The sequence below is a fragment of the Myotis lucifugus genome, unplaced genomic scaffold (genome assembly GCF_000147115.1).
Source record: "Myotis lucifugus unplaced genomic scaffold, Myoluc2.0 scaffold_12, whole genome shotgun sequence".
NCBI classification, from domain to species: domain Eukaryota; kingdom Metazoa; phylum Chordata; class Mammalia; order Chiroptera; family Vespertilionidae; genus Myotis; species Myotis lucifugus.
The window spans coordinates 8,257,808-8,280,579 of NW_005871060.1; the positions used below are offsets into that span (position 1 = coordinate 8,257,808).

Sequence of the window (22,772 nt, forward strand, 5' to 3'; positions counted from 1 at the left end):
CCTACTTCGCTTGGCTCTAGTCTCGTCCCTTCCTCTTCTCCATTTGGAATGTTTGGATCCTGCTCTTGGTTTTCTTCATCACCTAGGTCTTCACCATGTTTGCTGCTCCTGTTTAGATGATGATGTGAATCAGTTATAAGCTGCTCTTGGTTTTCCTCTGTCTTTGTGATGCTTTCTTGTTGGTTAGAATCTACAGTGGGACTAACATCAGGAGCAAGGAAATCAATATTCTCTGGGAGTTTTTCCTTTTGAGGCTCACTCATATCTTCTTTTAGGTCCAATGTACCTCCAGCGAGTGCGTCCTCTAAATTCTCACTTAAGTCACTTTCACTTTCCTCTTGATCCTGTAATCCCTGATCTGCTGACTGGTCATGATTTTTCTCCTTTAATTTTTGTACTGCAGATTTTTCAGCCTTAAAAGAAAAATGTTTATTTTGAAACAAATGATAATTTATTATATACCTCACATTTACAATTCATAAAGCCAACATTTAATATTTATTATTCTTTGTTAATATAATGACATGTAAACTTACATTTATAATGTTCTTCATATTCTATAGCTACAAGTTTTACCTGAATTTGAATTTTGTGAAATGAAACAATTATATAGCACCTCAATTGAAGGAGTAAAACTCATTAATTCTCACAATTCTTTTAGTGATCGGAGGCAATTGATATGATATAAAAAATTAAACTGAGATGAGAATGAAATAATCCCTTTGGCCATGCTTTGAAATGGAAAACTTTGGAGAATTTGGAAATTATCTTAGCATAACTATGTGACTTTTACCTGATTGTTGGGCTGCTCTTCTACAGATACCATAGTTTCCTTTTCATCTTCTGCATCTTCACCCCCTAAAATGGGCACCGTAGTGTTGCCAGGTGTTACTAACAGTTCAGCCTGTTGGATGGAACGCAAGGACTCAGCAGTTGGTTGGGAATGGTCAGATAGGAACCTTGCATTTGTCTGAAAATTAAAAAATTGGTTTGTTATTCATGTATAGATGTTAATGTTTAAAATTTTTAGTTAGTCTGTTATTGTCATCACTAGAGGCCTGGTACACGGGATTCATGCACTGGGGGTGGGGGTGGGGTGCAGGGACTGCGGGGATTGGCCCGCTGTGGGAGTGCCTCTCACCCTGGTCAGACGAGTGGCTGTGGACCCCCACTCTGAGCGGCTGCTCCACTGACCACTAGGGGGCAGCTCTTGTGTTGAGCGTCTGCCCTCTGGTGGTCAGTGTGCATCATAGAGACTGGTTGACTGGTCATTCTGGTTGTTTCGCCATTCAGTCTCTGGGCTTTTATTATATAGGATTATTAGTAGCAATACACTTCATTTCAAAAATAAAAGATATTCTCTAGAATTTATAAGGATACAAGCAAATGTCCAGAATATAATCTTAAGTGAAAACAGAATCCCAATCATGTTTAAGAAAAAGTTATACATGCAGAGACTGGGTGAAAATAAAGTTTCAATAACAATAAATTTTGAGTTTTGGAATTACTTTCTGTGTTTTTCAAACTTTTACAAAGCAATTGTACTTTATAATTTTGAAAAATATTGTTTGTATAGCAGAAAGTTGAGGTTAAATTAAGTTAACCATAGGGTATAGCATTGTACGTTTGCTTAAGTTAATTACTCACTGATAATTAGCAGAAAGGCTATAAACCTTTTATTCAATATTTGTTTACTTCCTTAACATTATCAGCCTATATTCATCAAGAAATCCTTTAATAAAAATAATTTAATGTCAACTAATTAAAAAACTGTGGAACAGAACACCAAGTCTAGTAGGGAAAAGTAGTTAAGGTGTATTATTTCCACTAGATGGATGGCTCTGTCTATTTCTAGCAAGATCGGAGGCATGCTCTGGCCAGTGTTCACAGTGGTTAGAGCACTGGCACATGCACTGAAGGATTTAGGTTCAATTCCTGGTCAAGGCCATGTACCTGGGTTGCAAGTTTTATCCCTGGCCCCAGTAGAAGTGCATGCAGGAGGCAGCCAATGGATGTGTCTCTCTCACATCAGTGTTTCTCTCTCTCTCTCTCTCTCTTTCTCCCTCCCTCTCTACCACTCTCTAAAAATCAATGGAAAAAATATCATTGGGTGAGATTCAACAACAATAACAAGAACAGATCAGAGATCTGTTTGGAGAAGTTGAGATAAGACACCTCCCTTCAAGTCTTGACTCACCTATTTACTATCTATCTGTAGTTTTGTTCCTCTTTAACCTGTCTCTCTCAAGGTGAAGTAAGCAGAAATATCAGGATAAGGTCGTGCCCATCAGTAGATGAATGGATAAAAAAAATCTGTGGAACATTTATTTTATGGAATACCATACAGCTGTAAAAAAGAGGGATCTCTTACCCTTTGGGACAGCATGAATGGACCTAGAAAATATTACACTAGGTGTAATAAGCCAAACTGAGAAAGAAAAATACCACATGTGGCTTCAAAACTATGGAATTCTATTTAGCCTGCTCAAAGAACAGACTAATGTGTGGAATCTAATGAACAAAATGAATTGACCAACAAAATAAGACCCGAAGCAGGGAGGCATGGAACAGACTGACATACCTCAAAGTGGGGCTGAGAGGATGAGAAGAGATAAACCAAAGAACTTACATACTTACTAGAGGCCCGGTGCACAAAATTCATGCACAGGGTGGGGGGTGGTGGGGAGTCCCTCAACCTGGCCTGCTCCCTCTCGCAATCCAGGACTGCTTGGGGGATGTCCGACTGCCGGTTTAGGCCTGATCCCTAATCCAGGGGGATCAGGCCTAAGCCGGCAGTCGGACATCCCACTTGCAATCCGGGGCCTAGTGAATTAAGCTATTCACTAGGCTCCTAACCACTGGCCTGCCTGACTGCCTGATCACCCCTAACTGCCTCTGCCTCAGCCCCCACCGCCGCAGCTTTGTCTGGAAGGATGTCCGGAATGACGTCCGGAAGGTCGTTCGGCTGTCCGGTCTAATTAGCATATTATGTTTTTATTATTATAGGTATGCATAGCCCATAGACACGGGCAATAGGGTAGTGAAGACCTGAGGGAGGTGTAGGGGCTGGGAAGAGTGGGGAAAGAAGGGGAAAATGGGAGATATATCTAATACTACCAACAATAAAAAATACATAAAAAAGATAAGGTCATGTATATTAAAATACGTTATAAGTTTTAAGGAGTTACCTAAGTGAAAAATTACTATGGCTAGTAGCAATAGCATGCAGTGGTAATAATACAAAGTGTCTGGTATCTTAGGCAGGTAGTCTCCATGAGTCTTTATTAAAGAGATGCTGTGGACACTCAGATGTCAGATCAGGTATAAGTACTAGTATAAGACTCAGATTCTATTTGGATGGACTAATCTTTATTCCATTAGCAGGTCCTGCAGTGCTGATTGTGCAATATAAGGAAAGGCTGGGAGTACAGGATTTATTTTAGATGTGGTTTGCTCTCCTGCTTCTTATTACCAACTAAGAAGAAGGATAATATGTTTTAAAATTTCCAAAGAAGCTATTTGTAAGAGGGAAAAGGAGAAAGAATGGCAGCCAGGTTGGTAAGTTGCTGGCAGGGGCATCACGTAAGCCAAGGCTGGAGGAGATTTTAGGCTTATTAGTGGAGGACTGCTCCTCCTCTCTGCTCCCTTCCTCTCCAATTTCCCCTCCTCAAAATGGAAGAGATGCACAAGAACACGGCAGCTTCTTTTCTTTCAGAAGTTTCTTGAAAATGAAGTTGTTTTGTCCTTAGGCTCACATCTATATTTTAAACAACGTACCCTCTGGATATCTGCATGGAATTTGTAACCACACAGAATCAACGCCCTGACTTCTGGAGAACTCGCAGGAGGGGGGAATGATACAAGATTTCTAATAGACAGAGCTAGGAGAAGGTATTTTGAGCATTTTCTAGGTCTGTGTGATAAACAAATTGTCCTAGAAAAGAAACATCTGGAATGTGTCTCTATGCAGGCAGGTCATTCAAACACTTCTTTCAAAGCCTACTTTTGATGCCCGTTTGCATAGCAGCAACAGCTTCGAGGGCAAAACACATTTTCAGGGGAAAACAATGGTTCTGTGGGAGCCCCTTTCTGTGCTGAACATAATGTATCCCTTGTTTGTAATTTCCAAGGACAATGTATAATTTCAGCTGGAGTAGCTCCACACTATTTACACATGACTCTTGGCAGTGGTCATAAATTCTGTTTCCTCAGAACTGCCTGGTCTGGTGGCATGGCGTTTGTCTTTGCTGACACATCTGTCAGCCAGAAGCTATTCACTAGCTGGGATCGCGTCTGAGAGGGAGGGACAGCAGGGACAACAGATAAACTTCTTTGTCTATTTAAAGGAGCCCTATTGCTCCATTTGGTGAAAAAGAAAAAAAATACACAAATCCTTTCGTTTGGTTAAGGATGGATGATATGGCTCTTTGGGGGGACATTCAAATGGTCACCAGCCATGGAGAATATATATATATATATCTTTTATTTTCCACATTATTTTGAGGCTGCTGATATGTCTCAAAGGATTTGATTTGTACAGCTGATTTATTGCTGTGTGAATGGTGGGGCCAGTATATGTGACTGAAAAAAAAAGATGTTTTAGTCCTGTCTATTTTCAGTGTGTTTATTTGAACAACTCCCTAAGGACGAGTTAAGAACTGATTTGTGGTTACCGTACCATTTCCTGTCCCTAACCCCTTGGTTCCTGTTTTTATTACAGACTCAGCATTTCTCATCCAGGTTGTATTTGACCTTGAAGAAAATGCTGCTGGAGAGCGTGGCTGTGCCCTCCACGATTTCTCATACGAATTTCTTAAATTTCTCATGCTAATGTGATGAGCTTCCTGAGGAGAATTTATTTCTCCCTGTGCTCTTTTGTATTTGGGCATATTTCCTGACTAATAAACTGATAATCAGCACTTTCAGCTACATATATAAGGCATCTTACAGAATCTGTTAGTTCTGAAAGAAATATATATATTTAAAGTACCATATCTCAATTTTTCTAAGCATCCATTCCTCACTTGGGCAAAAAATATGTAATGTGACTAAAACAAACAAAAACATTGTAAGCCACTATATAAGAACATTTTATTTTTTAAAAATTGCCTTTATTTATTGAGAGAGAGAGAGAGAGAGAGAGAGAGAGAGAAATTGATGTGAAAAAGAAACATCAATCAGCTGCCTCCTGCCCCTTGCCAGGGCTTGAGCCCAAAACCCGGGCATATGCCCTGACCAGGAATTGAACTGGTGACCTCTCGGTGTGTGGGATGACCCTCAACCAACTGAGCCACATCGGCCAGGGAAAGAACATTTTCTTTTCAATGGAGGATTTCTAAACTAATATCAGGAGGGAGAGATGTAATAACAGAAAAAAAATTTACCGGGATTGCTGCTGCAGTTCCCAAAATGTACAGGAAAAAAAGCACAGTCTTCATGCTTCCAAGACCTGTGAACCAAGAAGATAATTAGTAGTAGCGGGTAAAGTTTCCTTACGTATGAAAGGCTAAAAGATAATCTTAGCAAATATTGAGTGTGATACTGTCCTCTGTATTTACAGGTGACTGCTGTCTTTGTGGACTAACGTGTCTGCAAAGACAGATTAATGACAGTTTTGACCCAACGGTGTCCCTGTGAGGACTCCTTGATTTCTTGGCCCAGCTGTATTGGTGGAAACTGTCTGTGCTTATGACTGTGTGTCCTTGAATGAAAGCTCTACGCAAATCTCGGGTCTTAAGACTTGAGAGTATTCAAAGTGCAGTTAGCAGTCACAAAGTGAAGAAATAGGGTGTGAAAAAAAGCCTCTTTGGTGGTGAAGAAACCCACACATTCAGGGAAGAGTTTTAGGCGTGAGACATCCTACCGCACTAAAGGGGCCACCAACGTTCACCTAATTTAGAGCTTTCACATTGGCAATCTGTGAGTTGGTGGTGGCCTGCAAATGGGTTTGGTTTGGTAGGCAGTGTGCATTTTAAATTAACATTGAAAACTCTGGAGGTTTCATGTAAAAGATCCACATATGCAGTTTCTTTTGACCTATTGGCCCTCTCGGCAACAGCAGGCTCTCATGGCGACAGCTGGCTAGGTCTGAGTAGAGACTGTCCTGTGTAAGGGACGCTGGCATTTGTATCTGGTTTGTTTCACTTTTGTTATTTGCTTGCATTTTTGAGTTCGGTTAGTTCCAACTAACTTTTTCAGTTTAGAGATGAGACAAGTGAAACAAACAGGCTAAGTAAATTGGCCTCTAGGTGAACTCTCTTAAAAGGAGCGGGCAGTCTACAATTTCTTACAGTGTCCTTAAGCCTGGTAATCTGAACTCTGACTGAGATTCACGATACAGTTTTTAATCACTAATAGAGATTTTCTATCTCTGAAACTCCCAGAAATAGTAGATAACTCTTTTAAATTACTTCTTGCAATCATAGTTTTATACATACATGTATTACAGAGTTTTAAATGACATTAAATAAACCTTTAATGAGGTTTAAAAAGAAAGTGAGTAGTTTGATAGTTACCTCAATATTTTAAGCTAACATGCTTAAATGGATATTTAAAAGAAGGTCTGGGGGATGGGAGTGGGGTGGAGGGGATCGATGGGGGAAAAAAGAGGGACATCTGTAATACTTTCAACAATAAAGATAAATTAAAAAATATATATGCGTATGTTTTGTCTATCTCATTTAATCAACAGAGATTTTTGTTTCTTCATCTGATTTATATTTTTATTACTTATTATTCTTATTTATTTATTTATTTATTTATTTATTTATTTATTTTTAGGAAGCATAGGAATTACTACAGGTATTTGGTTCTAACTTCATTAGCAAATAATGTTTAAAAAAATGTATTTTTATTGCCCTACCTGGTTGGCTCAGTGGATAGAGTGTCAACCCACAGACTGAAGGGTCCTGGGTTTGATTCCGGTCAAGGGCACATATCTCGGTTACAGGCTTGATCCCTGGCCCTGGTCAGGGCATGTTCAGGAGGCAACCAATTGATGTGTCTTTCCCACATCGATGTTTCTCTCTCTCTGTTTCCCTTGTTTCCCTTCCTCCCTGAAAAATCAATGGAAAAATATCCTCGGATGCAGATTAACAACAACAACAAAAATATGTATTTTTTATTGATTTCAGAGAGGAAGGGAGAGGAAGAAAGAGATAGAAACATCAGTGATGAGAGAGAATCATTGATCGACTACCTCTTGCATGCCCCCGACTGGGGATTGAGCCTGCAACCCAGGCATGTGCCCTGACCAGGAATTGAACCGTGACCTTCTGGTTCATAAGTTGACGCTCAACCATTGAGCCACACAAGCCGGGTAGCAAATAAAGTTCTTATTGAAGAAAAGGAGGTTATAGGTGTGAGCACAGAAACACGCCAGAAACAAATTAGAACTCAGTCTCACCTATCCCACTACTTGAACATCACGAGGTAGACCTGGATTAGGGAACAGTGCTTTGGAAGGATGGAGAGAAAAGCTGCACATAGAAGGTAATTTGGGATGGAGTATGGAGGAAAAACTCAAATTGTGTATAACCTTAAATAATAATCCATTCTAGTTTTAATAAAACTAACATGTACTCTGCTTGGAGAGTTTAATTCCCCTAAAGGCCGCCTCTGAAAATGACTCTTCATTACTTAAGTAGAAATTCAGAGTACTAACAGTGAAATGTGTGTTACATCATTTATACCTTTAAATAAACATTATGTAGAACTAGTAATGGTGTATACCAGATACCAGATTATATTATCAAAGTGCATTGGGTTTATCAGATTTATAACTGGGTTATTATCTTATTTGATCATTTTAACAACTTCATTGATATGGTAGATGAACAGGCCTAGAAAGGTTATGATAGGTCACACTCAGGGTCAAAGAGCTGTTAAGAAGAGGAATTGGATTGGAACCCAGCTTTCCTGGCTCCTGTTCTGGTACTCTCCCAGCTCACTTGTAAATAAAGATCTCCATTTACCTCTTACAGAAAGATGTTGGGAAGGAGAAAAACAACAAACAAATAACCCCAAACCAGTATTGGAAGAAATTCAGAGCTCACTTTGAATTAAGGGGTTCCAAGCATTTTAAGGTTTAAGGTTTTTGCCGATGTGGCAAATAAATATTTTTCTGCGTTGGGGGGAGGCTGATCATAAAAGATTGGCTGGTTTATTTGATAGCAAAAGTCCCTTTCAATAATGCCTTTTAGTCCAAACAAGGCCTTTGCATAGAAATTAGAGTTCCCTTGAATGAAGAACATGTCTAAATAAAAGCTTGTAGCATGTTAGAAATGGTCTTTGGGAAAGTTATGTATGAGGATAGACCAGTGAAAGACTTAATAGGAGGAAATAGCAATATTAAGGTGAGAGGTGGTCAGAGCATTGAATTTTGGCTGTGGCCTTGGAAATGGAGAAGAGAAAAATAGATTCAGTTTGTACTGGCCCCTGAGAGTCAATTGTTAAATTTTCAGAAATTTAGTTGACTATTAAATAAAGCCATTATTAAAAATTAAATTATACACACATATACTTAAATTAATAATATCAAACAAAGGAAATAAATACTCAAAACTCATCACTTCACATGTATTATGTTACATTTTACTGTTACGTACTCTCTTATGGTTATTTATGCCTGTTGTATCTGTAGGTGGAAATACTATATAATGTGCTACTGTGCATCTGTTCCCAATTTTGTTCAGTGATGTCATGCTAGTAGTATGAAATTAGCCATAGTAGGAGGATTATACCATGGAAATCATCAAATGCTGCTCATTTTCTCTCCATCTTTCCCCAAAGCTGATTGCTAAACATTCATCAGCATATTGAGTTGTACACTTGAAACCTGTATGGTTTTGTTAACTAAGGTCACCCAAATAATCTCAATTAAAAATATTTACCAGCATATCAATGGAAAATATTTAAAAGCAGAAGAGATAAGATTTAATAACCACTTGGATATTGTTGGAAGAAGAGAAGGAAGAGTCTTAGGCTATCACATTTCTAATTTTGGCAAATGGGTAAATGGTAGTATTAATCACTAAGGTAAGGAATTAATAAGAGGAAGATCGGGTTTTAGAAGAAAGGTGATGCATTCGTTTTGGACTTGTTGAATTTGAGTAGAGCTATACTTGAATAAGTGCGTCTGCAGGTAAGCATTGATCGGGGGGGTTAAAGATATACCTTGGGTGCTGTGGGCATGAGAAGCTATATAATGAGTAGAGCAGAGGGCTGAGGCCAGAAGCCTGGTGAGTGAAGACCATTAGGTCCATTAGAGGATGGGAAGAGCTAACGATACAAAGGATGAGAGACAGGAGTTTCACATAAGAAAAAGAGTGTTAAATGTCCCAGAGAGGCCAAAGTAAACAAGGCCAGGAAATTACCCCCTGCCTTGGGAATTACAGAGGTTCCTGGAGAGTTGTGGGAGAGGAGTTGTGGGGCAGTAGTGTTGGTAGAGCCAATCTGTAGTGACTGAGGAGTAGGTAGACAGTGATGAAGTAAAGACAGCGGGTGTGAAGATGGTTGTCTATGAAAGAAAGGAGAGTAAGGGGAACGTGTGATTACAGGCAAATTTTATTTGTATTAAAATGTAGTCATCCAAGTGCTTTTTATGCTTACAGGAAAGCAAAAGAAACCCAAATGAGCCCGGCTGGCATGGCTCAGTGGTTGAACATCGACCTATGAACCAGGAGGTCAGGGTTCGATACCCATCAGGGCACATGCCCGGGTTGTGGGCTCCATCCCCAGTGTGGGGTGTGCAGGAGGCAACTGTTCAGTAATTCTCTCTCATCATTGATGTTTCTATCTCTCTCTCCCTCTCCCTCCCTGCAATCAATAAAAATATATTAAAAACAAGAAAAAAAGAAGCCTACATGAAAAGATAGAGGAGAAGAGAGGAAATGTGGTAAGCAATGATTGCCCCAGTGACCCACAACTCCTGGGCTGTATGCCATGGACTTTGGCCTTGGCCTTGTGACTTGCTTTAGCCAATGGGAAATTAGCAAGCACGTTGCCAGCAGAGGCTTGGCAAGCACTTGCACACTAGAATTTGTCCTCCTGTGAAAGCCATCTGCCATGCTATGAAAAAGTTTGGACTACTGACTAGCTCAATCGTTTAATGATAAGCAACCATGCAGAGAGAACCTTGGAGGATGAGAGACCATTTGGGATGGCTCAGCCTCAGCTGAGCTCCCACTTGCTGGAGCCACATGAGTAATTCCAGACAAAATCAACAGAAAAACCACCCAGTTGAGTGCAGTTCAGACTACAGAATCATGTGCAAATAAGGGAGCTAGTTTTAAGCCATTTAGCTTGGGAGTGGATGGTTATGCAGGAATAGATATCTGAAATAGGGGAAAACAGTGAAGTTGCCTGAATCATTGTGTAGCTAATATTGCACAGCAATCCATGACATAAACTCTGAAACAGGACTTCCTAGACGTTAATACTGAATTTGCATAATCCTGAGTAAATTATTTAGTTTTTTTTAAGCCTCAGTTCTTTACCTGTACAGTGATGATGAGGATAAAGTGAGGTGATAGAATCTCAGTAAGCCCTTGATAAATATTTGCTGGTCTAATGTTAAAGCACAGGTGGAAGGTTTAACTCTGAAGAGAAGGAGGGATTCTTACTTTCTTTCTTTTTTTTCCAGAATAAACAGAGAAAAACTTAACTGTAAGGATGTGTTGAGACAAGGCCCCAGGGATATCAATTCATTCAGTCAGATGTGGCTACTCCTGCCTTATATTTATATAGCATTTTATAGTTTATAAAATATTTTCTTATATGCTGTCTCATTTGATCCAATAAGAAAAGGAGAGTAGATAACATCCTATATTATAAAAGCCCAGCGACCCAACAGCAGAAAGACAGAACGATGCTCAACGCAGGAGCTGCCCCCTGGTGGTCAGTGCACTCCCACAGTGGGAGTACCACTCAGCTGACTGGGATGAGCGGCGCTCCCGGGAACAGCTGCTTAGAGGGCAGGTCCACAGCCAGCCATTCCCACAGTGGCCAATCCCCCCAGGCCACACCCCCACCAGTGCACAAATCCCGTGCACTGGGCCTCTAGTTTAACTATAAGAAACAGAAGTTTGGAGAACGTAAATTTTTACTTGGCTCAATGTGCAAGGGTACGAGGTGAGCAAGAACTAGACACCACACTTTGGACTCAGAACCCAGGGTTCTCACATGGTTCTGCAGAACAAGCTGCAGACTAGAAATCAGAGGTTTTGGCTTTGGGCCCTGGCTTTACTAAGAACTAAATGCTACTTTGAGCAATTACTTCATGTCTCCAAACCTCATCTATAGAAAAGAAATGACAATTCCTTCCAGTGTCTAAGGGAGCCATTGAGGTGGAGGAGCTCTCCGTAAACTCTGAAGTAACATAAACATATAAGTGATGATTATTCCATTGCTCTGCCTGGTGCCGCTCATCAGTATTATCACTATCGTCATCTATGCTGTGTATTAAGTGATAGGAAATGAACCTTTAGTGTTCCCTTACTTTTTCTCCTCTCTCCTTTCATGTCTTCTTCCCCTTGCAGGATTTCAAGCTGCCCAGGCCTCCTAGTTACATAATATTTTCACATTTAATTCACTCATTAAACAAACTCACTTGTCTTATATTTCATGCATTTAAATTCCATTTAAAAAATATATTTTATTGATTTTCTACAGAGAGGAAGGGAGAGGGATAGAGAGTTAGAAACATCGATGAGAGAGAAACATTGATCAGCTGCCTCCTGCACACTCCCCACTGGGGACACGCCAACAACCAAGGTACATGCCCTTGACCGGAATCAAACCTGGGACCCTTGAGTCTGCAGGCTGACACTCTATCCACTGAGCCAAACCGGTTAGGGCTAAATTCCATTTTTTAAATATGCATCTCATCTATACTTAGAATATAAGAATGTTCCTGAATTAATGTCTTTTCTAGTCTCAGGTAAGAGGTATTTTCACCGTGGCTTTAGCCCAAAGGAGCTACTAGATAGAATGCTGAGAATCTTGGCATAGCTGTGGGAGAGACATATTAATACAAAAAGTATAGGGTTTGTCCCATGACCTTCAGTGGCCAGCTGTGCAGGGTTTTTTGAGAGTCAACCTCAACATTTCCTGCATGGTCCCTGATCATTTACTGTGTCCCAGGATGGAACTATTTTCAGGGGTCTCATGTTTATTTATATTTCCCTCTGGTAATTGAAAACAAGACTTAAAGACAGAATATGGTTGTCACTTAGAATGATCCAAGTGGGAAACTACCTCAAGGTGTTAATTATAAAGCAGATGCCTGCGTTGCATTTTTGAAGATAAGACCTTGTGGAACAATCCAGTACCTAGAATGGAGAAGGCCTTGAGTTTCACATTGTCCTTCAAACCAGTCACTGGGCATTTCTGTCTCATGAGCTAATTGTATTTGCCACACACACTGATATAATTAATTTCCCGGCCTTTAGCTTCTTATTTTAAGAATTGAACAAATGTGCTGGGAAACAAGAGATATTTTGAAAACAACTGTCATACTGAAGTCTACAAGGAGGCTTAATTAGCTGATGCTTGCAAAGTACTTTGAAAATGAAATCCATGATGTTCTTGCTAAGTATGATGAATATAGTTTATTATTGGATTAGTAAAAAATCATATACAGCATGTCTCCCAAAATGTATACACACTTTAACAGCTGATGGCTCAATTTTGAAAAAGAAATGTATGTTAATAAACACTGCATTTATATATTTCAAGACATTCAAATTTGGTGAGTACTTTCTACAAAAGCAGATTGTTATTTCTGCAGAAAGAGCAAATAAAATTCTAGGAGAAAAATGCAAAAATTAGACACATTTTATTTATTTATTTATTTATTTATTTATTTATTTATTTATTTATAATCCTCACCTGAGGATATTTTTCTATTGATCTTTTAGAGAGAGTGGAAGAGAGGGAAAGACAGAGAGAAACATCAATGTGAGAGGAACACATCAACTGGATGCCTCCTGCACACACCCTAGCCAGGGCCCAGGCCGGGGAGGAGCCTGCGACCTCAGTACATGCCCTTGATCAGAATTGAACCCATGACCCTTCAATTTGTAGGCTAATGCTCTATCCACTGAGCCAAACTGGCTAGGGCAAAAATTAGATACATTTTAAAATGCAGAGTTATTATTCTTCAAGGCTTAAATACACAGTGTTTGCATGAAATTAGATAAATATTATTTTGCCCAAATGTCTGAGCTTATTCAAAGGCAGTGGCATAGCTGAAAGAACACTTGGTATAGAACTGGAAGATCTAAGTTCCAGACCTGAGCTACCTTAAGCCAGCCAAGAGACTTTGGGCAAGTGACTGGTTTCTTTATCCACAAAACAGGAAAATGATAGTACATTTCCTATTTATTTTTAGGGTTGTTTTGAGATCCAAATGTGATCATGTAGTTATCTGGTAATTTTACCAACTGTAAAAATGAGTTGAAAGATACCATTTATTTGAGACACTCATATGGCAAAAAATGGCTTAATAACCCGAATAATTATTACTTCTCAGAGACTTGAATTGATTTCTTTACTTAGTTATTTCTTTCTTTCCTCTGCACTACTGTTTCTTTTCATGGGTAGAGAGAGGTTAAAGGTGAGAGACGCTGGGGAGCTTTGAGGAGAGCCTTTTCCTTCACAGTGGTTCTCAACCTTCTGGCCCTTTAAATACAGTACCTCATGTTGTGACCCAAACATAAAATTATTTTCGTTGCTACCTCATAACTGTAATGTTGCTACTGTTATGAATCGTAATGTAAATATCTGATATGCAGGATGGTCTTAGGCGACCCCTGTGAAAGGGTCGTTCGACCCCCAAAGGGGTCGTGACCCACAGGTTGAGAACCACTGTGTTAGGAGCAGAGTGCCAAATACCAAACTTTCAGGAGAACCTCACCTGGATTTCTGAAAGATGACAGCTAAACCGCCTTTCTTCAGTATGGCCTTCCTGGGGGAAGCCAGGATTTGGAATTTCAAATGCCGGGAGTTCTTCAATTGGCTGGAACCATATACCACCCAAGCAAATGTCCAGATGGAACATTTGGCATGGCAGAAAGAGTTTTACCATTAAGAACCAAACATCCACAACCATCAACTCTATCCAAGTCATGTGGGTAGCTGTTTGGAGACAATTTCGAACATTTCCCCTTAAACATGTATAAACTCCATGGTATAGCAAAGATGGCTGTAAGTTCTTCACTGCTCTTGCGTGGAGGTGGAGTTGAATTTCCCTCCCCTTGAATCTGGACGGGTCTTAGTGACTTAGTCTCTCAAATTGTTGTGACAGAAGTGATTTCAAAGGTTGGTTCATAAGAAGCCTTGAAGTTTTGACCTGGATCACTCGGAACCCTCATTTTGGGAGCCACAGGCCACTTTGTAAGAGACTGGAATGCCACAGAAGACACTGTTCAACAGTCCCACAGATCCCAGCTTTCCATCTGTCCTCACAAAGACACAGGACATGTGAGTGGAGCCACTTCAACTCTCTAGAGCAGCTCAGCACCTCTGGGTGACCTGCCCAAACTCCTGACCCACGAAATCCCGAGACATTATGAGACGGTTGCTGTTTTTAGTCACTAAGTTTGTAAGCAGCAATAAAGAATTGGAATAAACATTAACTATCTTGAGTGAAATAGTACTCAAGTATATTCATTAGTAGTAGAATCACTTATGTTCATCAAAGTCTTATTTTATTGAAAAAGTAGGTTTTTATTATTGACTATTTAATATGGTAGCTAATGTGATGGCTTAGAGTGTTTGAGATTTTATTATATGCCAGGTACAATGCTAAGCACTTCGCAGTGTACATACATGTATTCCCACCTGTCACCTGATCTCCACATCATGTCCATCCCGTGAGAGCTTCCTGAACATCCCTGTGTGCCACGGAGCCCAGTCATGAGTGACTGGATGTGAGAATTTCAAACGGGTGGCTTTCCAGGGACACTCTCAAACATCTCTTTCTCTAGCTCAGGAGAAGTTCTACATTCTCCTCTTCTATAATGTGTAATTGAAGGATTATTTTAATTATATTTAGAGGATCCCCATGACTTATCTTTGGCTAAATTGTGCAATAGCCATGTTTCCACACTTCTTCATCATTGCCTTTCAGAATTCCTCATCTTATTGTACTGCTCACCACTACTGACCTCGCTGGGTCCCATTTCACAACTCCGTATGGAATGCGTTCATGGAGGCATACTCTGTTCTCTCCCTCAGGCATCTGCTAACCCTTCAGAAAGTCTCCGCCACACCCTGCCTTGTGGTGTAGAGGAAGAAATTATTTTGGTTATATTTATTTTTCTTTGCTCAAATCGTATTATGGTATATGTCCTCTCATTTCCTCTTTATCTGTGAAGGCAGGATTTTCTCCCCCTCTCCTTTTTGCGTATTCTTTGGGGAACAGGCATTTGAGTATGGCCAGACATGGATGTACGACGAAACTAAAAAGGTCTCACTTGGTACAAGCTCCTTACAAAGCCCTGTACTTGATTTTGATTTTTTCCTATTTTTTTTTTAAAAGAGAACCCCACACATTGTGTAAACATCCTGTTCATAAATTCTGAGTCCACTCCTGAGTAAGGCTCACCTGAAGGCCTGTAGCATTTGCTGTAGGACTTAATATCTGAGTGATTTTCTGCATAGTATTAATAGCATGACAACTCACCGTTGGAAGCCTACCTTATCACTGAAATGACCAGAAACATTAATCTTATTCTTTTTCTGCCAGCTCTCCTCTCTACCCCCTAATTTATTTTATTCTCTACCTTCCTGGAATTTCTTTTTCCCTGAATGCCAGGTTCTTAGCTTTCTCTTCTGACTGCTCTTATTTGAATTTCCTTTATTTGTTAAACTCTGCCAACATAAAATAAAACCTCTTTGGATTTGGTGGAAATTGTCTCTCTTCTTTTTTAAAAATATATTTTTATTGGTTTCAGAGAGGAAGGGAGAGGGAAAGAGCTAGAAACATCAATGATGAGAGAGAATCATTGATGGGCTGCCTCTTGCACTCCCCCCAGTGGGGATCAAGCCTGCAACCTGGGCATGTGCCCTTGACCTGAATCAAACCTGGGACCCTTCAGTCTGCAGGCTGATGCTCTATCCACTGAGCAAAACCAGCCAGAGTGTCTCTCTTCTTTTGTTAATAGAGCAAGTTGGTTGTCAAGTTCTGCTAAAGTTGGGAGAGGAATTTCAAATGCTGTCAGCTCTTTGAATGCATGAAGAATTATTTACTGGGGTAGTTGTCTCCCAGGATTAAGAAAAACAGCAAATCATACCTAAAAACAGTTCCAAGTAGCCTCATTCTCATGGTGTTGGGACCCATGGGGAACAATGGTGGGCTTTGATGAGTAGTTCTTGTGTGAACCACTAATGAAAGCACTAGGTCCAGGCAGCAGTCCCTCCAGGATTCAGCACGCTGTGGGCACTTCTCATTTGCATTGGTGAGGGGCAACACATTGCAAAGGAGAAGCAATCGGGTGCCCCAGTGGTGCAATGTTACTCATTACCTGCCTTTTCTGAAAGAAGCAGAAACAATAAACCCTAATGGATTTCACGGCTGGGGATTGAAGAATTCTTTGAAAATAGGTTGGAAACGCTTAGCTTATTTATGCCTGACAGGGGTAGTGCTAGAAAATTCATTAGAGCAAGGAGAGGAGACAGCTGGCCTGCAGCTGGGAATCCTGTCTCTCCCACATGGGGAAGGGAGTTTCTCTCTGACTATCTAGATATTTTTCATTTGTTCCCCAGATTCACTCCACATCCACTCTCCAGCCTTATCCATCCTGAGCTGTCCCAGGGACTGTGTGAATTGCATAGTCAGGTTCTCATGCCTGAAGGTTTATGTTGGGTCTGGCCAATGGGGAGATATTTGAGGAAAGGAGATTAAATCAGGATATGTATTTCCCCAGCTCCTTCTCTGTGACTGAGTCCCTCTCCTGAAGGTCACAGCCCCTCTCAGTGACCTCCACACAACATTTTCTGTCTGGGTTCAGAAATTGCTCCCATCCCTGGATCCTGCAAGCTTAACTCTTACTAGCCTGTTCCTATAGCCCCTTGTAGCTGCTCCTATCCTGCCTACACCTTGGTAAATAATCCTTTAATTACACTCTCCTCCAGCACTTAAATTTTTTTTGCCCGGATTTATCATTTCCTTGCAGAGACCTGGACCAATACCACCCTTGATTCAAAGTTTAGGATTCAAGGGTTTGAATATTTTCAGATCTCCTGCCAACAAAGCTGCCTCCTGCTCCTCAGTGCTGCCCTGTTTCAAGTCTTTCTATAGTTGCTGTGGGACCTACCTGGAACCTTAGCGATGGTATCAAAATTATTTTTTGACAAAGACATTTGAGATTCAACAGATGCAAAAGGAAGTTTTTTGGAGCTTCCCTTATTGCACTAAAAGTAGAAACTTCTGAGAAGTGAGAACTGCCATAAATTTCCTTTGGAGTGGCATCTACTCCCAGGCACGAGAACACATGAGAAAACCTACTATGAGTCCCTTTACAGGGGAACTTTATGACTCAGAACAAGACAGAAAGACCATCTATACATCTATGGAAAAACGTCACAAACTCTCTTATCTCCCATTGTGTCTAAACATCCATTTGTATTTCCTAAAGAAATATTTTTGTTCTTCCCACAGAAGCCGTTTCTCCTCCCTCCCTTTCCCCTACTAAGTTAGATATATAAGCATCCAACTTTAACAGTTTAGGGAGTTAGTGCTTTTGTTGGCTCCTATGGGCATATGAATAAGTCATTTTCTTCTGTTGACCTGTCTCTTGTCAGTTTAATTTGCAGGGCCCAATTACTGAACATAAGAGGGTAGCGGAGAAAGTTTTTTCTTACTGACATTGCCTTAGTGGGTGCACATTTTTCTTTTTAAAAGGAGCATAACAGCCTCATCTTTGGGAAAATCAAAAGCTATAAGGCATTAAAATGTGATCAGCACTCAGTGAAGATGCTTTCACTGATATAATCACAAGATTTGAAGGTGCTTGGAATTAAAGAGATTTAGAAGGAGATATGGGCAACCAGCTCTGAGAGCATTTTGTGTTGGAAGAAGGTATGCTTCACTCTATGGTACTCCCATTTCTCCTTTCATGCAGTCCTCTGCAGTATGAGGAAATGACTCAGCACAGAACGTTATGACACTGGATTAATCTGGAACCTTGGGAAGTAAATTAGTCTCTCTGTTCTTTTCTCTTCCCACTCCAGAGGGAACCCAATTCATTAGCTCAATTTGACTGAACATTTTAAACATTGTTCTAAAAGTACTGGGTTTGGGTGGTTAGTCTTAGAACATGTAGAAATTTGCCTAATCAAAAGTAGTCTAACTAGCCAAATTGAAACAAAGCTGTATTTTGGGTAAATAATACTATGCAAGGCAATCTGTTGTTAATTCTTTTTGGACAATGACTAATTTTGTTTTCATGGCACTAAAATGTGCACACCACATTTAAAAACTAGGCTATGAATCCCTAGAGATATTAGCCCTCTTATCAAGATGCTGGGAAGCTGAAGGGGAGTCAGCCACCTCCAGCCATAACCACAACCTCAGACCTTACTGTGGCTGTCATCCACACACATGGGATTTGAGAAAAAGAAAACAACAAAGAACCAAACATAGCGTAAGCATGGGCTAGAAGTTGTTTTCAGATCACAAGAAGACATTAATTAGGTGTTTTTAATCAGTGAGCTGATGCTGGTACTCCACCCCCTACGTCTCCCTTGCATTTCTAAGAAGCTACTAAATGCAAGATCACTAGGAGTACCAAGCTTTAATCCCAAACCTTCCCCAGTTGAAACAAATCTTCTAGTATTCCTCTACCTATATTTTAAGAAATTACTGAAGGGGGATTCCAAAATGGCAGTGGAGTAAGTGGAAGCTACACTGACACATTCCTAGGCCCAAGCTGGAATTACAACTAAAATACAGAGAAAGCATCCTGAATAACCAACTGAAGACTAGCTGGAAAGAACCCTGATAACCAAGGAGGGAAAGTGGAGACCACAGAGAGACTGGTAGGAAGTGCAGAGGCATGAAAGGGCTGGCTGGACTCCCACAGGCAGCAGCTGAAGTTCTGGAGGGATATCTCAGCTGTGGGGGGTTCCCACTGAGAGCTCTGGGGTCTAAACCCCAAGCTGGGATCCCCAGCTCAGAGCACCAGAACTGAGAAAGGTGCCCACAGAACATCTGGCTGTGAAAAGCAGCAGGGTTGCTATCTGCCAGAGAGAGATGGATGGAAATGCATGTACCCTCTTAAAGGGCCAAGGCAGAAAATTTTATGTGCAGCCACTCACCTTGGGTCCAGCAGAGAGAAGGCAGAGTGAACTGGAGCTGTGTGAGCAGAAGCCAGGGTTGCAGGCTCTGGGGTTAGAGCTTGGGAGGTGGACACACTGGTTTACTGTGCCGAGTCATTTCCTCATACTGCAGAGGACATCTTTCTGACCTTTACCATCTAGGCAGCTTTTGCCTAGGGGTGAGGGTGAAGCAATTGCCCACCCTATTGGAAAAACCCTTGCCCCACTCTGTGGAGTTTCTGAGGCCCATTAAGAGACTGGGAATAGCAATCAGCCTGCAGGCAGAAGCAATGACCCTACCCTGTTGGGAAACCTCCCAGTCCATTCTGTTGTTGATAGCCTGAGGCTAATCAGGACTGAATAACAATCAGACTATAGGCAGAGGCAGGTCTCTGGAGGCTTTGAATATTTTCCTGATCTAATCTGGGGCCCAGGGCTAAGACAAGCAGATCTTGGTGTACATCTTGGTCCTTTCCAAAGGCATCCAGCCCCAGCAGAGGGAGACAAAAGCTGTGGATTGCTGATTGCTCCAAACAGGGTACTCAGGAACAGTGTCTGACATTGGGAATCAGAGCAGATCTATCTAATACATAGACACAAACTCAAACAGGCAGCCAAAATGGGGAGACAAAAAAACAATCCCAAAATGAAAGAACAAGAGAATCTTGCAGAAGAAAAGCTAAATGAAATGGAGATAAGAACTTCAGCAGACATAGAGTTCAGAATAATGATGGCAAGGATGCTCAATAGCACGAGAAAAGATATAGTAACTATGAAGAATGACATAGCACTAATAAAAAACAGTGGAAGGAATACACAGAAGATTATGGGAAGTTGAGGATTGGATCAATGAATTAAAAGACAGGATAGAAAAAATCATTCAATCAGAGAACCAAAAAGAAAGTAACAATTAAAACCAGGACAACTTAAGGAAGCTGTGGGACAACATGAAATATAACAATATTTGCATCATAGGAGTACTAGAAGTAGAAGAAAGTGAGCAAGGAATAGAGAATGTGTTTAAAGAAATAATGGCAGAAAACTTCCCTAACCTGGTGAAAGAAAAAGTCACACAAGTTCAGGAGGCACAGAGAGTTCCAACCAAGAAGAACTCAAACAGGCACACACCCAGACACATCATAATTAAAATGCCAAAGATTAAAGATAAAGAGAGAATCTTAAAGGCAGCAAGAGAAAGCAGTTTGTTACCTAGAAAGGAGCTCCTATAGGCTGTCAGCTGATTTTTCATCAGAAACTCTACAGGCCAAAAGGGAATGATATGAAGTATTCAAGGTAATGAAAAGCAAGAATTTGAAACCATTATTACTATATCCAGCAAGGCTATCATTCAAAATAGATGGCAAAATAAGAGCTTCCCAAGCAAAAAAGGCTGAAATGAGTTTACCACCACCAAACTAGCACTGCAAGAAATGCTAAGGGACTGCTTTAATGAGAAGAAGGAAGAGAGAGAGAGAGAGAGAGAGAGAGAGAGAGAGAGATACAGAATTAAAATGGCAATAAATAAGTACTCATCAATAATAACCTTAAATGTAAATGGATTAAATACTCCAATCAAAAGACATAGAGTAGTTGAATGGATATAAAATCATGACCCAAATATCTATGCTGTCTACAAAAGAACCACCTCAGAACAAAAGATTCACATAGGATGAGAGTGAAGGGATGGAAAAAAGTTTTCCATGCAAATGGAAATGGAAAAAAAAAAAGCTGGGGTAGCAATACTCATATCTGACAAAATAGACTTCAAAATGAAGGCCATCACAAGAGACAATAAAGGTTGCTACATACTACTAAAGGGATCCATCCAACAAGAGGACATAACCCTGGTGACTATGTTTGCGCCCAATATAGGAGCATCTAAATATATAAAAAACATCTGGAGGACATTAAGGGAGAGATAAACAGCAATACAGTCATAGTAGGGAACTTTAACACCCCACTGACTTCACTGGATAGATCTTCCAGACAAAAAATTAACAAGGAAACAGTCACTCTAAATGACACACTGGATCAGATGGATTTAATTGACATTTATAGAACATTTCACCCCAAAGCTGCAGAATATACATTCTTCTCAAGCACACATGGGTCATTCACAAAGAGACCACATGTTAGGACACAAAACAAGTCTCTATAAATTCAAGAAGACTGAAATTATATCAAGCATCTTTTTTAGATCACAATGGAATGAAATTAGAAATCAACTACAGTAAAAACACTCAAAAACATTCAAACACATGGAGGCTAAATAGCATTTTCTGAAACAATGAATGGGTTACCACTGAGATCAAGAAAAAAATTTAAAAATTCCTGGAAACAAATAAAGATGAACACAAAACAACCCCAAATCTCTGGGATGCAGCAAAAGCAGTCCTGAGAAGGAAGTTCATAGCAATACAAGCCTACCTCAAAAAAACAAGAAAAATTAATAATAAACTATTTAACCCTATAATTTAAAGACTTAGAAGAGAACAATAAAAAAAGCCCAGAGTGCCTGACCAGTATGGCCCAGTAGTTGAGTATTGACCTATGAACTAGGAGGTCACTGTTCAATTCTCAGTCAGGGCACATGCCCGGGTTATGGGCTCAATCCCCAATGTGGGGCAAGCAGGAGGCAGCTTATTCTCTCTCGTCATTGATATTTCTATCTCTCTCTCCCTCTCCCTTACTCTCTAAAATCAATAAAAAAATATATATTTAAAAAACAAAAGAAAGAAAAGCGTAAGTAGAAGAAAGGAAATAATAAAGATTAGAGCAGAAATAAATGAGTAGGAGACTAAAAAAACAATACAAAAGATCAATGAAACCAAAACCTGGCTCTTTGAAAAGATAAACAAGATTAATGAACTGGTAGCTAGACTCATCAAGAAATAATCAGAGAAGACCCAAATAATTAAAATGAGAATGAAAGCAGAGAGGTAACAACTGACACCACAGAAATACAAAGAATTGTAAGAAAATACTGTGAGCAGCTATATGACAAAAAGCTGGACAATGTGGATGAAATAAACAAATTCCTAGAAAAATGCAATCTTCCTAAACTGAATCAGGAAGAATCAGAAAACCTGAATAGCCCAATAACAATAGATAAAATTGAAGCAGTAATAAAAAAACTCCCAGCAAACAAAAACCCTAGTCCGGACAGCTTCACAGGGGAGTTTTACCAAACATTCAGTGAACTAAAACCTATCCTCCTGAAACTATCCCAAAAAATCCAAGAGGAAGAAACACTTCCAACCTCTTTTTATGAGGCCAGGATTATCCAAATTCCAAAACCAGATAAACACACTACAAAGAAAGAGAATTACATACAAGCCAATATCCCTGATGAATATAGATGCTAAAATCTTCAACAAAACATTAGCAAATAGGATCCAGCAATATATTAAAAAGATCATACACCATGACCAAGTGGGATTTATTCCAGGGAT

At 40.1% G+C, this 22,772-nt stretch overlaps 1 protein-coding gene across 1 annotated transcript in view; it reads right to left on the reverse strand.

Annotated features, from left to right (window-relative positions):
- Positions 1 to 22,772, reverse strand: part of SPARCL1 (SPARC like 1) — a 56,427-nt gene that overhangs the window by 13,421 nt on the left and 20,234 nt on the right. Inside the window, 3 exon segments of the mRNA XM_006084595.3 lie at positions 1 to 413; positions 794 to 970; positions 5,385 to 5,449. Of these exon segments, the coding sequence (XP_006084657.1) occupies positions 1 to 413; positions 794 to 970; positions 5,385 to 5,449 (655 nt within the window).